This window comes from Electrophorus electricus, chromosome 17 (genome assembly GCF_013358815.1).
Source record: "Electrophorus electricus isolate fEleEle1 chromosome 17, fEleEle1.pri, whole genome shotgun sequence".
Taxonomy (NCBI): domain Eukaryota; kingdom Metazoa; phylum Chordata; class Actinopteri; order Gymnotiformes; family Gymnotidae; genus Electrophorus; species Electrophorus electricus.
This window is the reverse complement of record NC_049551.1, coordinates 10,974,822-10,989,842: the sequence shown is the minus strand read 5'-3', so window position 1 is coordinate 10,989,842 and position 15,021 is coordinate 10,974,822. Positions and strand designations below refer to the sequence as shown.

Here is a 15,021-nt window from a genome sequence, read left to right as displayed (position 1 = left end):
GTACATTCACTAAGCTTTCAAGTAAAACAGAAGCCCGTTTTAGACCCATAAAACCCTGCCGCAATAACGGTACACAGAGGACAAACCATCAGCCTAAACTTTATCAGCGGGGAGAGACCAGGAGAGCAGGAAAATCACCAGCAGGGAGATTTGAGAGAGATTCAACAACTCAACATTCTGTTATGGGAGATGATACATCAACGACTACTTGTTAGAAAAACATTTGCGGGAAAGAATTTTTGTTTTGTAAAGGTCACCATCAATAAATGGCCGTGATTAAACACACATTTACATGTTTGAAACTGTCAGGGAAACTGTCAGCCTGCAAATGTCAGTGCTTGCAAATGGCAGTTTCTATACTAGTCTTTGATTTTTGGGTTCTTAAACATCAGTACATTGCTCCATGGAAGTAAAATCACAGTCTGTATTTATACAAATATGTGTGGTGATGGTTTGCTGAGAATAAGGGTTTTAATCCTCCTCATATAATAATTACTTATTTCTCACTTAAACCTTGCTTGTGCTTGCCTGTACACACATCTGTGTGTGTGTGTGTGTGTGTGTGTCTACCTGGTCCACAGACAGTGGATTTGATGCCTGTCTTCTCAAGGGCAGGCACTCGGTTAATGGCTCCGTCTATGTGTTGCATGAAGATGTTCCAGTCCAAGTCAAAGAGGCTGAACGCAAACTTATCAGACACCTGCAAGAGAGCACAAGAGCAAAAATGCAACCTCTCTGTAGCCCCGAGCAGTCCCACCCAGAGCAGCACTTGCTCCACTAGACCTGAGAAAGAGATGAACCAAAAACCCAGTGCCTGCTCAAACACACGTCCCATTAGGTAATTATCACACTCTTCACCAGCTGAACTTGGAGAGGGGAACCCTGGGTACCCACTTAAAAGTAGGCCAAACACACACAGCATTCTGTAAAACACAATATGCAACCAGAACAGAAACACCAGATAAAAACAACTATAGTACAAAAGCAGTATATCAGCTTTGAGTGTGCGGTTGACAGTGTGTGGAGGAGACAGTGTTGTGGGTGAGTGCGTGTGGAGGAGACAGTGTTGTGGGGGAGTGTGTGCGGTTGACTGTGCAGAGGAGACAGTGTTGTGGGGGAGTGTGTGTGGAGGAGAGTGTTGTGGGGGAGTGTGTGTGGTTGACTGTGTGGAGGAGACCGTGTTGTGGGGGATGAGCATCATCAGTGCATGAGAACAGTTCATGTTCCAATTTAAAAACCCTGCAGGTTCTGTTGCCATGCCGACCTTCATTGTCTTTCCTCATTAGAGGGCTCACCTGGTTTGGCAGAACAGCAGTCTCCCTCACTCACACACAGTCACACACACACACACACACACACACACACACACACACACACCACAGCTCTGCCACTCCTTGGGGGTTTTATTCTATACCTAGGGCTGTATGCTCCTGTTCTAGCCAGAACTAATGGCGAGGGAAACTACGTGACCAAACACAGTTATACCGTGTACTGGAGCTACACACCCGCACCCACATCCACTGAACCTTTGAGTTTGCATGTCTCTCAGTCTTTTTGCCAGCGCATCTGAGGACACAAGGACAGGTACTGGTTGAAAAGTGATTGACCAGAGTAGCAGGGTGGATGAGGGCACTGAAACATGGGCTTCCCAAGTCCCGGAAACACACACACACACACACACACACACACACACACACACACACACACACACACACACACACAATGTATGCACAAATGCACACGATACGTACGAACACACAGCCACCCCTACCCACAGTTACACACAGATCACAGCACAGCAGCTAAATAAATAGTTTGTGAAACTGATACTCTAGAGAAATCATAGGCAAAGGACCAAATCAGTTTGTTTTTTTTCCTCTCTCTCACACACACACACACACACACACACACACACACACACACACGTAAATAAAGGAAGAGACCCTGCATCATCTCAGCAGGCCTGTGTGGATGTACAGTGTTGCTGCCGTGACAGAATTTGGAAGGCTAAAACCCTCCCACGCAACGACTGGAATTAGAACTGTGCAAACTCTCTGTCCTCAGCCCCAGCAGCCTGACGACTTTAAAAGGACAAACATTTCATTTTTCTCCAATTATTTTTGTCATGTTGCTGCAAGATGGATACCCACCACATCCCAGAAGATTGGGTTCTGCTCATAGCCGCCCACAGACAGAGCGTCACCTTGGAGACGGAGGTAGACAGATGCATCATGGTCTCTCACATTGGGCATGTTCTAGAAAAGGGACAAGTGCTTCCCTCAACGACAGCAATAAATATCAATTCCATCAGGTCAGAATCAGTCTGAGAGGTCAGTTCAGCTCCAGGAATCAAACCGTCACTGTAAAACTGAAGCTGGGGTCATTTGTTAAGTTAAAAATGAACTGAATCTCAACAAACCTCAAACTTAAATGTAAATTTACAGTTCACCTCTAAATTCACAGTCAAGATAAATTTCTTAGTGAAGAAACCCGAGTGGAAACGCTCAGGTTGTAAGAAATGGTGTGATTTGTGCGTAGCTCTTTGCTGTGAAGGTGCATGTGAAAAGCCTGCTGTAGTGCATTCAGTCCGTCCACTCAGGACAGAGAGCTCAACCTCACTCCCGTCTGCCCTGTACATTAAGACGCTCCCACGCACCCCAACTACGTTGGGACACCCACAAGCCCCACTGTATAGTGCTTTCTCACATTAACACACCCATGGATGCTTCACACACAAATTCATGTTTCAAATGCACTCATGCTTCACACACACACACACACACACACACACACACACACATGCAGGGAGGTTGTAATGCAGGCTTTCAGCTTTAGCTATGCACCTAACAGTGACTATAACGACTGTAGTGTTTTTGCGCAAGAAAGAAAAAGTGTAAGAGCATTACTCAGACATTCACCACCTACACAACCAGAGAGCTCTCCTACACACATACCACATGGGGGCGGTAGAGAGAGAGAGAGAGAGAGAGAGAGAGAGAGAGAGACGACAGGACAGATGCAAAAATACAATATGAGGGGGGGGAAGAGATCAAGAAATAGGAGGGAGACTGAGGAAGAGAGACGGGGACAGAGGGGGTGGAAAGAGAACAAGAGAGAGAGAGAGAGAGAGAGAGAGCGAGGCAATGTAAAGAATGAGCGGGACAGGCAGAAGGAGGCCTGGAACACAGATTGGTCCTGCTCACTCTGCCTCCAACACTGTTATCTGCCTCCCCACTGCTCTCCTCTCACAGCACAGCGCCCTCTGCTGCTGGTAAACTGCTGCCACTGAAGGAAATTCTCTTCCTAAACCTAAGCTGCTCAAGACACGAGGGAAAACAGGCGGACGTTACACTAGCCTGGTTCCAACAACCACAAAACGCTGACAAAATAGATTTATTTTTGGTTTATGGACCTATAAAATGACTACAGGTCCGATACAAAAAGAAGGTGACCGTTAGCGCTCAAATGTCAGAGTGATTTAATCACATCAGCAAAGACGCCAACAACCAAACCATAACACGCCTGAGTTGGCCAGTGGTCTGCGCCTGTACGGGAAGGCCGAGTCCTGGCACAGGTGTGAGGGCTGAGGTGGCTCTTACCTGGATCCCTTCGATCCTCTCTGTGACCACGTAGGCATGGTGCATAGCAACAAGTGGCACATTTACCCCTGCCAGCTCTCCCAGCTTGGTGGCCCACACACCTAACCAAACAGACGACGCAATGAAACCAGAGTCCACAGAAATCTACACGTTGAGTGAGCACCACGTACTGCGATCACAGTTCATATCCCATCGCAAAAACTAGTTTCTGAAATCATTGATTTGTTCCGTTTAAATGCAAAAGTAAGAACTAAAGTTCCAGTCGACTGAGGAGCCTAGCTAGCCACCTTCTCATGCACCCGTTACATTAAAAACATGACTGTACAACACCAGAAGACGCCTGCGAAAGAGCGCAGAAATATTGAAATGGTTTCTGACCACTTGGCCATCACGTTTTAAAAATAGTTTCTCACCATTTTTTTTAGCCATTTCGCTCACATTCGTTTAGGGCACCTCTAAACCCAGAAAACATTACAGAGTGGCGGTTCTCTGTCTGGTCTGACCAGCCAAGATAAAAACAACTCTAGCTAGCTAAGGGCGAATACACGTTTTCCACGAACATGCAGTTAGACCGTTAACTAGCTAAATGTTAACGGTTAGTGTGTTAGCAGTTAGCTAGCTACCTAACGGCTAACTCGCGCTTGTTTTAGCTTTAGCTAGTTGTGTACTTCCCATTACTGCAAAAGCTAATTTAAAGATAATAAAATCAACTTCGCCATTTTAATTCCCACTATTTCACAACTACATCAAAATAGGGGTGTGCCTTCGTACCACGTTATGTAATAAATAGGCCTTCCATGTAGCCATTTGACATAAACTAGTTATTGATTTAATTTACAGAAAATGTACCACGTTGTGATATGCATCCTTACCTGTATATGAAATTTACAATATCAGGATATTGGTATTGTCAAATTAGGTGAAATAATTTAATCTTTGACAATTTCAGAGCATAAAATGTGACGAGTGTTCTGTTAATCCTTTGCAGTGAGTTATTACTTGGCTTTCAGCAGCCACACGACCCAGCAATCATTATATTTGAATAAAGGTCCAATATACAATAAAGTCCCACTCCCAAATAAAAATAAATACGGTCACCAGTTATCACCAGCTTCATGAAATCAACACAGACTTCCTTTAATTTGATGGAATTTAAGTACTTTCAGTATTGAAAATAGCCAGATTTGTTATTGCCAATTAGTTGCATTTGGATGGAAGACAAAGGAGAGCAACACCCTCTTCCAGAGGTGTATGGGTGTGCAATCACAAACCCAGCATGCTGTCTTAATGTCCACCCTGTTAAACACATGTCTTAACACCCACTCTATTTGAGACATGTCTCAGGCCTGGTCAAACACTACAGAGCTTTCCAGTCTCCATTAACAGTGTCACTGACTATATGATGTGAATAAACAAACAGTGGGAGACATCTGAATGGCTTGTTTGAGTGAAGTAAGCATTAATGTCTATAAAGGGTGAACATTGAGCGCTCTCTCCTGGCAATTTACATGAACAGCAGACAAACCCTAACCCTAACCCATCTTTAAGCATGCAAAATTTAAGCATGGCACTTAATTCGCGTACCTGCGCAGTTGACCACGCATGGAGTCTGGATGGTCCCAAAGGCCGTCTCCACTGCCCTGACTCTTCTCACTCCCATGTGATCAGGATTCACCTGGATGCCAGTTACTGGGCAGTTCTCTACGACCTGGAATCAACAGGCAAAATCAAATCAAACAGAGGCAACACCTAACAGGGTAATTAACTGACTTCTAAGCACTACAGTGCTACAAGCACACAGCTGCAGTATCAGAAAGTATAAATTAACTCTTACCATCTGGGGAAATATGCGCAAAAACACAACAATGTTTGTGGAGGGGATATGCTATATTTAAACTGTCAATTCAACTAGTGAGAAATTTGCTATAAACCCAGCAGTCACAAGATTTAGTCTCTTGGCCAACACCACTGGGTTCTTGAGAGGTCATGCAGTTTAATCCAGTCTAGAACTACAGGCCTTAGTAAATGATATATCCATAAGAAGCCCCTGTCATTATTTCACATATCCATGCATATCTCTGCCAGATGTGATGCTGCTCACTGTGGTTTTACTTTATCCAACTGTAAACATGCTCCACGAGAGCAGGTCATGATCAGCCTGGACGTGAACCAGAAGAGAGGTAAAGCATGGCCTCACCGTGGCCCCACGGGCAGTGGCTGCCCGGGACAGGGTGGCACAGGTCCCCGCAGGGTCCATGGTGCCATCCTTGGGCACGTACAGCGTGCCATACAGGTCCCGCACGTTCATCAGAGGGTAGAGTTCTTTGGTCTCCGCTGGCGACAGCACGTAGGATTCGATACCGTATACCTTGCCCAACTGAAAAAGTAGCAAAAGGCACACTTTCATTTAATAAGATTATAGCAATACAAGTGTTTTTTCTTTTCTGCAGATGAACAGAAATAAATGTGTGTAACCTTAATAACTAAGCATGCATGCGTAAAAGTATGCAGTTTGGACACCTACAGTAGGTATTCACTTTATGAAGGAACAAGAATATTTATTTAAAAAGCAATTATTAAAAAGGTTTTCTATTTTACAGCCAGAAGCTGATCTAATAAACACCTAGACACAACTCCAGAGAGCAGCTGTCATACACCGCTTGGTCTGAATCTGGCCTGATAACACTGTGCATCCTTTAAGTAGATCCCATCTAGAGCAAAGCAATGCCACTCTCTAATGTCCCCAAACACCCAGATCTACTCCTGGATCTGTTTAGCTCAGTTTGCAAAGCTCTGCTGGATGGTGCGTTTTAGAAGAGGGTGGAACAAAACACTTCACGTCAGTAGAGCGTCAGGCTCAGGGCTAGAAGCTCTAGCAAAAAGAACAGTCTAAAAATACCCAAAAAGATGAATAAGAAAAGCTCGTCATGGGAAGGACATATTTTGTAAATCGCTGCATGTAACCAATTGACAGGTTGTCCTGTCATCAACATGTCCAGTCCTGGAACGACGCAGTACTGTGGACTTCAGCGTCTCCCTCCTCAAACACGACCACATAACGACCACACTGCTCTGTTAATCATCAGAGCTTCAATGTTTTAAATGTGCTACAATACGCCAAGACACAATGGTCAGAAGTATCCCCCTCCGGCAGCCGCGTAGCTGCCCGTCGTACCGACATGAGTCGCTTGTACTCGTCCAGCCGCTGCTTGTTGGAGGCAATGAAGAGGCCGCCATTCTGGATCCAGCCTGTGTCCAGACCCGTCTCCGCCTGCAGCTCGGAGCTGACCACATGCCGGGTGTGCGCCAGCAGCTCCACCTCCGTGTCACTGGGCCTCAACTGCCACAGCAGGCCTGGGAAGGAGACAGTGGGTAAAAGGGTTACGCACGCATGCACACACTCGCGCACGGGATGTACTGTGTAACTTTATTTTTTTGTGTGCAAGTAAAAGAAAACTAAGCAAAAACACTTAAAGGCAAAGGGAATTCAAATTCACCACTTTAAAAAGCTTTAAAAAGCCCAAGTTTTAAGGTCAGGCTACTTACTACTCTTTACCTCGAGAACTGCAACTTGCACCCTACACATGGTTTTGTATTTTAAAGAGTTGTTTTAGCTGCCATTGTAAGGAACATTAGCGCATTTTGTCTAGATTTCTTTAATCCTAACAACCTGTCTTGCACTTTGTGTTTCAGTGTCCTTTTGAATTTTGACTAGGGTTTGGATGTAATGACATTCTCATAGGGGGTGGGTACCTGCTGTATGCCAGGTGGTTCCCGCGGTCAGCCTGTCCCTCTCCAGCAGCACCACATTGGTCAAGCCCATCTTGCACAGGTGGTAGAGGGTCTGGCAACCCAGACTGCCCCCTCCAATCACCACGACGTCCGCCGAGCTGGGCAGGGCCTTGGTGGGACCACGGAGACCGTCGTCCTGCTTGAGGGTCTTGGTGTAGGGGACGCTCTTCTCTGTGGTGTGCTCACTGGGGACGCTGTAGCAGCGAGGGCTAGTGCGACACACGGCCCCCAGGGGGCGCCAGAACCCCACCACCCTCCAGCCTGCTCTCCCCAGAATGGCCATGATCCCTGTGAGGGTACAAATAACATAACCATCAACACTCAGCCAATCCAGCCTCATTAGTTTATGCATACTGCTCCATTTGGTTGGCTACAGATATTCTGATTATTCAAATATTTGTGAAATAGCTGACCAACAGTAACAGTAAGGTTAGGATTAAGATAGAATATGAAGGTCGGTAAATGAGAGACTACTAATATTTTCTTTGGTTTGTATAATGGAATTTAAAATGGAATGGAATTTAAAATATCAGCTTAGAAGCAGAAGAATGAGAGTGGAAATGATTTCAGAAAAAAAAGCTGACCGTGACAATGTGCTCAGACACACACAATAGCCTTAGTGCCATTTTAAAATGAATCTGTCCATTTTCTATTGAAGCTAACACTAAGAAACACAGATTACTCAACCTATTCTACAACTAAATGTTAGATGGGGTCCACCACTGAAAACCTTTTTAATCTAGGATAAACTTTATTCACAGTACTGGTAATATCAGTATTTTATATGCACAAAAACATGACACCCTTCCCTAACCAAGCTTCCAAACCACAGGGCACAGGCTGGTTCCCCAGTTGGATTTGGTTCAGAGCAACTGAAAAGAGCAGAACAAAAAAAGTCAGATATTCTCCAGTTTCCAGGCTACAGCACATGCTTCGTTCTCACTTTTACATAAAACAGTCAATGAATCAGTTTGTTCCATCCCCTTCACCTTACCCTATGCCCCAACCCTAACCCTAGTTCCCATCCTTAACCCTAAACCCTGACCCTAGGCCCCAACCCTAACCCTAGACTCTAACCCTTAACTGTAGTATAATATGTGGCTATGAAAGCAGTTTGGTGGGAAACATTTGTATGGTTTTCATTGTAAATTAACAGATGTTTTATTTTTGTTATTTAAGGTCCTTATGAGAAGCAACACGTGCCTCCGGCACACTTCAGTTCTGAGTGTACCAATAGTGAGCACAGCAAATATTCACCCTGCCTCTTAAAAACTGTCCGCCAGTTTCATTAACCCCTCCCTGGTTCTTTAAGTTCAGTGAAAATGACCGTCAATAGGACTGCACGATATGGGCAAAATATCATATGCTATGCCACATATTGAACTGGCTGATGAAGGAAATGTCATGTCTAAAGAGTGGCCTGCTTTATTTTGAACTAAATTATTTAGATTTGTTGAATCACATCAAAACATTCATTAGAAACATGCGAGGTCGGTCAGGATGCTAAGAGTGCTTGGACTCAGATTCAACCAACTATACATTTCAAATGCTACCAGTGTTGTGGTGGATGGGACTAATGCGAATATTTCATCTTCTTATATGTGAAAGATAAGAATGTGGCCTAATTCTAAGCAAAGTAACAAAGTAAAAAGTTTGTTCTACTGACAACTAACTAGCTAAAACTGATAAATGAAGAAAATGGCTTCAAGGGGGCAGGGCTCGTTTGTTAGCTAGTGTTTGTTTTAGCGTGTTTGCACACTCGGTGTCAACGAACAGCTGTCAAATTAAAAAAACTTGACTGTTTCAAAATAAAAGTGCATTATTCCTTACGTCACATGACAAAACCAATCAATTGGCAGATTGGTTGGCAGATACCAACTCAAACAGCACTTAGACAAAATTATTTACATAGCCAGCAAATAACCAACCTGCATAGAAAATTACATAACGAATCGACATTTTACTCTACATAAGCCAACACTGGGACTGCCAGATAGCTAATTCTGATGCATTTATGGCAATACAGGTGAATACGATCACGGCCTTTATGACAAAAAAAACCTTTAATAGCGCCGATGCAAATAAATACTTGTAATTTTTCGTTAAATCCTTTCCACAATAACCTAATTTTGCAGTCACTGTTACAGACCGATTGGTGCAAAAAGAAAACTTGCCGTCACTGGTTTCAGAAAGCAAGACATAAGCTACAATGAAAGTTTTCTAACTCTAGCCCTAATCCTAATTAGCCAAGTGCAAGCAGAAACCTTGCCATGCGTGCATTCACGCTGAGCCGTAGCCCAAGTTATCTTCACAATAGACTAGTTTGGTGACACGCAAGCACTTACTGTCTACGGAAGTTGATTCCTCTCTGATCTGCGGCAATGCAAGGATATGCCCAGTGTAGTCAAATGCACACGGTAAACGACTGGACGAAAACGTGGTTGGATGTGTGCATATGAATGCAGGCACGCAGCACACACGAGTAAGGACCTCCTGTATTTACGCAACCCCTCCAGTGAACCATAACGCACATGCGGCGGAAACTAGTAAGAATTTTAAGCGATGCACAAAGTAACCTAATGTTTTGCACTCCTATCCCTGACATAACGTAAACAAAAGACATGTGCACGGATAGTCGGCAATGAAACACTAGAGCATTTTATTTTGGAATACAGCGATAGCTTTAACGGTTTAGCAACATTTAGAGGTATGGCGACACGAGATAACGATTAAAAACGACTAGAGTTCATTGCAAACTACGGGTTAGTTTTTGGTGGTGGTTTATTAGAGGCTGGTAAAGGTTACGTCCACTGTTCTGTTGTCGTTATATCTTTCAGAACGTTGGCGTGGCACTGGAGCTGTGAATGGACGAATTGGAGACATCAGTGGTAGACCTAAAGGTTACACCGAGGAACAGCTGAAAATGATTAAGTGGCGTTTATGTAACACAACACTGAGGAACAGCTGAAAATGAATAAGTGGCGTTTATGTAACACAACACCGAGGAACAGCTGAAAATGAATAAGTGGCGTTTATATAACAACACTGAGGAACAGCTGAAAATGAATAAGTGGCGTTTATATAAACACTGAGGAACAGCTGAACAAGTTTATATCTGTGGTGTTTACAGAAGAACACAACACAGATGAACAAGTGAACAGGTTTATGTATGTGGCTTTTATATTAACACAACACAGCTGAACAGGTTTACATATGTGATGTTTATAGAAGAACACAACACAGATAAACAGCTGAACAGGTTTATGTATGTGGTGTTATTAAAGTGCAAGCCAAGAGGAAGACTGATTGTTATTTATGTAATACTCTTGCAAAGGTGTTCTGATATAGCCTCAGGCTGGGTGTGTTGATGAACTTGTTCTAGCCAGGAAAACCCAAAACCGTACAGAGTATCTTCAGAACTGCAATCTCTGAATTAAAAATTTATTTATTCAACTACTAAGTCACATTGAATGCCAAAGCTATCACAGAAGTAATATCAGTTCAGAAAAGGGTAGACATATATACTAGTCCAGTGTTGGATATTTGGTGTTTTCTGAGCTCATATAATTATATTTGTATTGTTTAAATGGTGCAGATAGATAGATAGATAGATAGATAGATAGATAGATAGATAGATATAGATAGATTTACACACAATAAAATGTAACATGGTTTTGGAAGTTGAAATTACATGCATGCTCTATAGGCAACATACACCTAACCAGTATACCTTATACAATACACCTAACCAGTACTGCAGGATCCAGTATACCCTATACAATACACCTAACCAGTACTGCAGGATCTAGTATACCTTATACAATACACCTAACCAGTACTGCAGGATCCAGTATACCCTATACAATACACCTAACTAGTACTGCAGGATCCAGTATACCTTATACAATACACCTAACCAGTACTGCAGGATCCAGTATACCTTATACAATACACCTAACCAGTACTGCAGGATCCAGTATACCTTATACAATACACCTAACCAGTACTGCAGGATCCAGTATACCTTATACAATACACCTAACCAGTACTGCAGGATCCAGTATACCTTATACAATACACCTAACCAGTACTGCAGGATCCAGTATACATTATACTATATACCTAATGAGTACTGCAGGATCCAGTATACCTTATACAATACACCTAACCAGTACTGCAGGGTCTAGTATACCTTATACAGTACACCTATCCAGTACTGCAGGATCCAGTATACCTTATACAATACACCTAACCAGTACTGCAGGATCCAGTATACATTATACTATATACCTAATGAGTACTGCAGGATCCAGTATACCTTATACAATACACCTAACCAGTACTGCAGGGTCTAGTATACCTTATACAATACACCTATCCAGTACTGCAGGATCCAGTATACCTTATACAATACACCTAACCAGTACTGCAGGATCCAGTATACATTATACTATATGCCTAAGCAGTACTGCAGGATCACTGTGTAAGTTGCAAAGAATAATTGCATCATGACATGTTATCACAATGTCATGCAAATGTAACAGATTTTCCAATGGATGGGGTCAGCAAATGTTTGTGATAGTACTAAGTCTTCTCTTTCAAGATTCATCTTGAAACTATCAGCTCAGATACAAAGTCAATGTACTTTGTGCATAGACAAGGTCAGAACTCATGCTATTATAGAAATGCTCTATTCTTTGCGCATAAGAGAAGAATAAAAGTCAAGTTTTCTAAAATGTTCTAGACATTCCACATTCGTCAGAGAACATACACATCAAGTCCCTTCTGGTCTGCACAGGTCATATGATATGTGAAACAGTAAATAAACTCCACAGCTTCTGTTCAAAAGCCACATGGTGTGAGGAAGAGCCTGACATTTGACCTTTGCTCGGGGAGTTTATCAGAGGCTGGAGGAAAAATAAATAAAATCCACTCAACAGAATTCCTCCTCACACAGAGCTGCTAAGGTTACAAGCCCTGTCTATATATGATTTATAATGATAGCCAATCAGAGATGGGTTCTGGGCCACACCTCCCCTTCTGGGACAGGTAGAGGCAGAACATACTCTGGGCAGTGGTGCAGAAAAGTGAAGCACTAGTGGGGAACTTATATATTAAGGAATTTATTTTCTAGCATTTTAATACAACATTTTTCTTTAAGTTAGATATGTTTCCTTGTGACACAGTGCTGTATTTTAGAGTTGCTACCGATTCTGTAGATGTCATGATTATGTCAAGTTAGGGACATAAATGTAAAATTAAAAATCAAAATTTAAAAAAAAATTTAAAGATTAAATTAAAATTAAAATTGCAAAACACGTGTTAGCTAGGTGATACCGTGTGAGGATTTTCTCTGTACCATATGCATTTCTGAAGACTGTAGAACGACTCAAGTATATTTCAATACTAGTTTAAGGAAGTCTAAGGAGTTAAGGTGCTAATGAATGCCAGTCTTCAGACAGATAGACAGGTGTTCCCTGACTGGAATGTGGTTTGTTACTTAAGACAGCCAGTCCTGGGTCTTAAGACATTCAGTCCTGGAGCAGGGTAAAGGCCAGAGTTGTGTAATTTTGAAGACTACATTCAAAATGACACTGTTGCACATGTAAAATTCTTTTTTGAGTTAAAGCTCCTAGATTTTTCTTTTTATGGAACATTTTGTCCTTAAAATGGCTTTGCACAAAACCAGAAATGCTTTTCTAATTCTGTTGGACTATTCGGTCCATAATCTACATAATGGAACCTCCCCAGACTGAGATTAAGACTAACATTTGAGTAAAATACACTTCCAATGGTAATCCACTATTAGAGCAGCAGTTTAGTCTATGAGGAGGCATAATCTACATTCACAGAGTGAACCAGTATGAACCAGTATGATATGAACCAGTGTGGAGGAAACCTTCCCACTCATGGGTGCAGAGGTGAGGGGTCAGGCTACCGTTTCCCAAAAGCACTGTAGTGTTAAGATAATCTCAACCTACCATTTAAAGATGCTCTTTGTGGTACTGTTTTTCAGAAAGCCAGCCCCCAGGAGCTGATTGCGTGTCTAAGAAGTATGTATTGTGGGGACTAGTCACATTGTCTTTTAACCCAAGACCAGGTTTAATCTGTGTCTGGAATACTGTGTGCATGTCCTAACTCTCACAGGTTCTGTCTGTGTTGATTTATGACGATTGACTGAAGCTTCAGGATACTGTGTTACTGAGAAGGAACACATAACTTGCACTGAACAGCTTAACTGCACCAATGCTAAAAGCGTAGAAGACTACAAAACCCAGGATTTTCAATACATTTCATGCCAGAAAGTACCTCAAACACTCACAGCACAAATATATGTTGCATTTAGGTGATACCTTTTTTCCAAAGCAACTTACAATTACAACTGAATACAAATTGAGGTTTAAGGGGTCTTGCTCAGGGTGACAACAGCACCAAGTTGCTAGTGGGACTTGAACCCACAATCTAATCAAGTACCTTAACCACTAAGCTACTGCTGTTAGCACTTAGCTGGTGTTGTTACTTAGGGTGACAGTGAGCGGAGCATAAAAAAATAAAAAAAAATAAAAAAGGACCAAAACAGTCCTTCAGTCTGGGTCTATCAGGCCCTTATCAGTGATCCCTGTCCTTCAGTCTGGGTCTATCAGGCCCTTATCAGTGATCCCTGTCCTTCAGTCTGGGTCTATCAGGCCCTTATCAGTTACTGTGGCAAAATCACTGTCCTTCAGTCTGCTCATTAAGCACAGTTGCATTTCCACATTTCCACCACGAGGTGCCGGTAGTAATACATATGGTGTCGCGCCTTCTCCGTTTAACTGGTCATTGGCGCCTCCAGTTGGAGAGGTACTGCAAATGGCATTTGCTCTGTTCACTCACGCCAACGAGACAGTAACGTGCAGTGATTCAATAGGATGGGACTGTACCTCAATACCTGTTATTAGTAGATGTAACAACATTACAAACAATGTACAAATATTAAAACATTTTATTGGGGCGGAGCAGCTCCCAAGATTCATCAGTCTCATATTCTTAATTTCAATGTTTATGTTTAAAAGAAAAAACAAACAAACTCAGTTCTTCAAGAGGATCAGAGCAAAGGGATTTAAGAGATTAAGGAAATAAATAGGAGAAACCATGAGGGTAATAACAATGATTGGAAAATATAATCTCAACCAACAGGAAATTTGTGAGGTAAAAGGAAATAATAATTACCTCAGCCAAGCAAGCATGCAGACACTCATATACCTTCTGTAATGTCTTGATTATCATTGGCATGGTGTGCAAAATGTCTTTTACAGTTTTCTTGGTGTAAATCCTACACTAAGAACTGGAAGGCCTTATATCCATTTGAAATGTAAAATGTCCTTATTCATATGCTAAACTATTCTCATTTTAAATGTTAAAACATTATACATTAACGCTCTACTTACGTCTAACTTAATATTAAGTGAAACTCACTGTTCCTGCACTGCCCACACACAGTGCAGTACATAAGTCTTTCAGCACTTACACAGTTCCAAGTGATTTGACAGACTGTCAGTTTTAACTTTAAGTTATGAATGCCCACGTCAGGTGAACTGTCCAGATCAGGTGAAAGAAAATTTTATCCGTAGTATGCCTGTTCTAGGCTACC

The 15,021-nt window shown here is 42.4% G+C and overlaps 1 protein-coding gene across 1 annotated transcript in view; it reads right to left on the bottom strand.

Moving 5' to 3' along the window:
• The window catches only part of sardh (sarcosine dehydrogenase), a 44,232-nt gene extending 34,347 nt beyond the window's left edge, over positions 1-9,885 (bottom strand). Inside the window, exons 1-8 of the mRNA XM_035535871.1 lie at positions 9,737-9,885; positions 7,353-7,679; positions 6,775-6,953; positions 5,797-5,976; positions 5,184-5,307; positions 3,600-3,700; positions 2,151-2,255; positions 571-700 (exon numbers count right to left, since the gene is read on the bottom strand). Of these exons, the coding sequence (XP_035391764.1) occupies positions 571-700; positions 2,151-2,255; positions 3,600-3,700; positions 5,184-5,307; positions 5,797-5,976; positions 6,775-6,953; positions 7,353-7,674 (1,141 nt within the window). The 5' untranslated portion in view covers positions 7,675-7,679; positions 9,737-9,885. The remainder of the gene's footprint in view (positions 1-570; positions 701-2,150; positions 2,256-3,599; positions 3,701-5,183; positions 5,308-5,796; positions 5,977-6,774; positions 6,954-7,352; positions 7,680-9,736) is intronic.
• Positions 9,886-15,021: the final 5,136 nt, after the last annotated feature.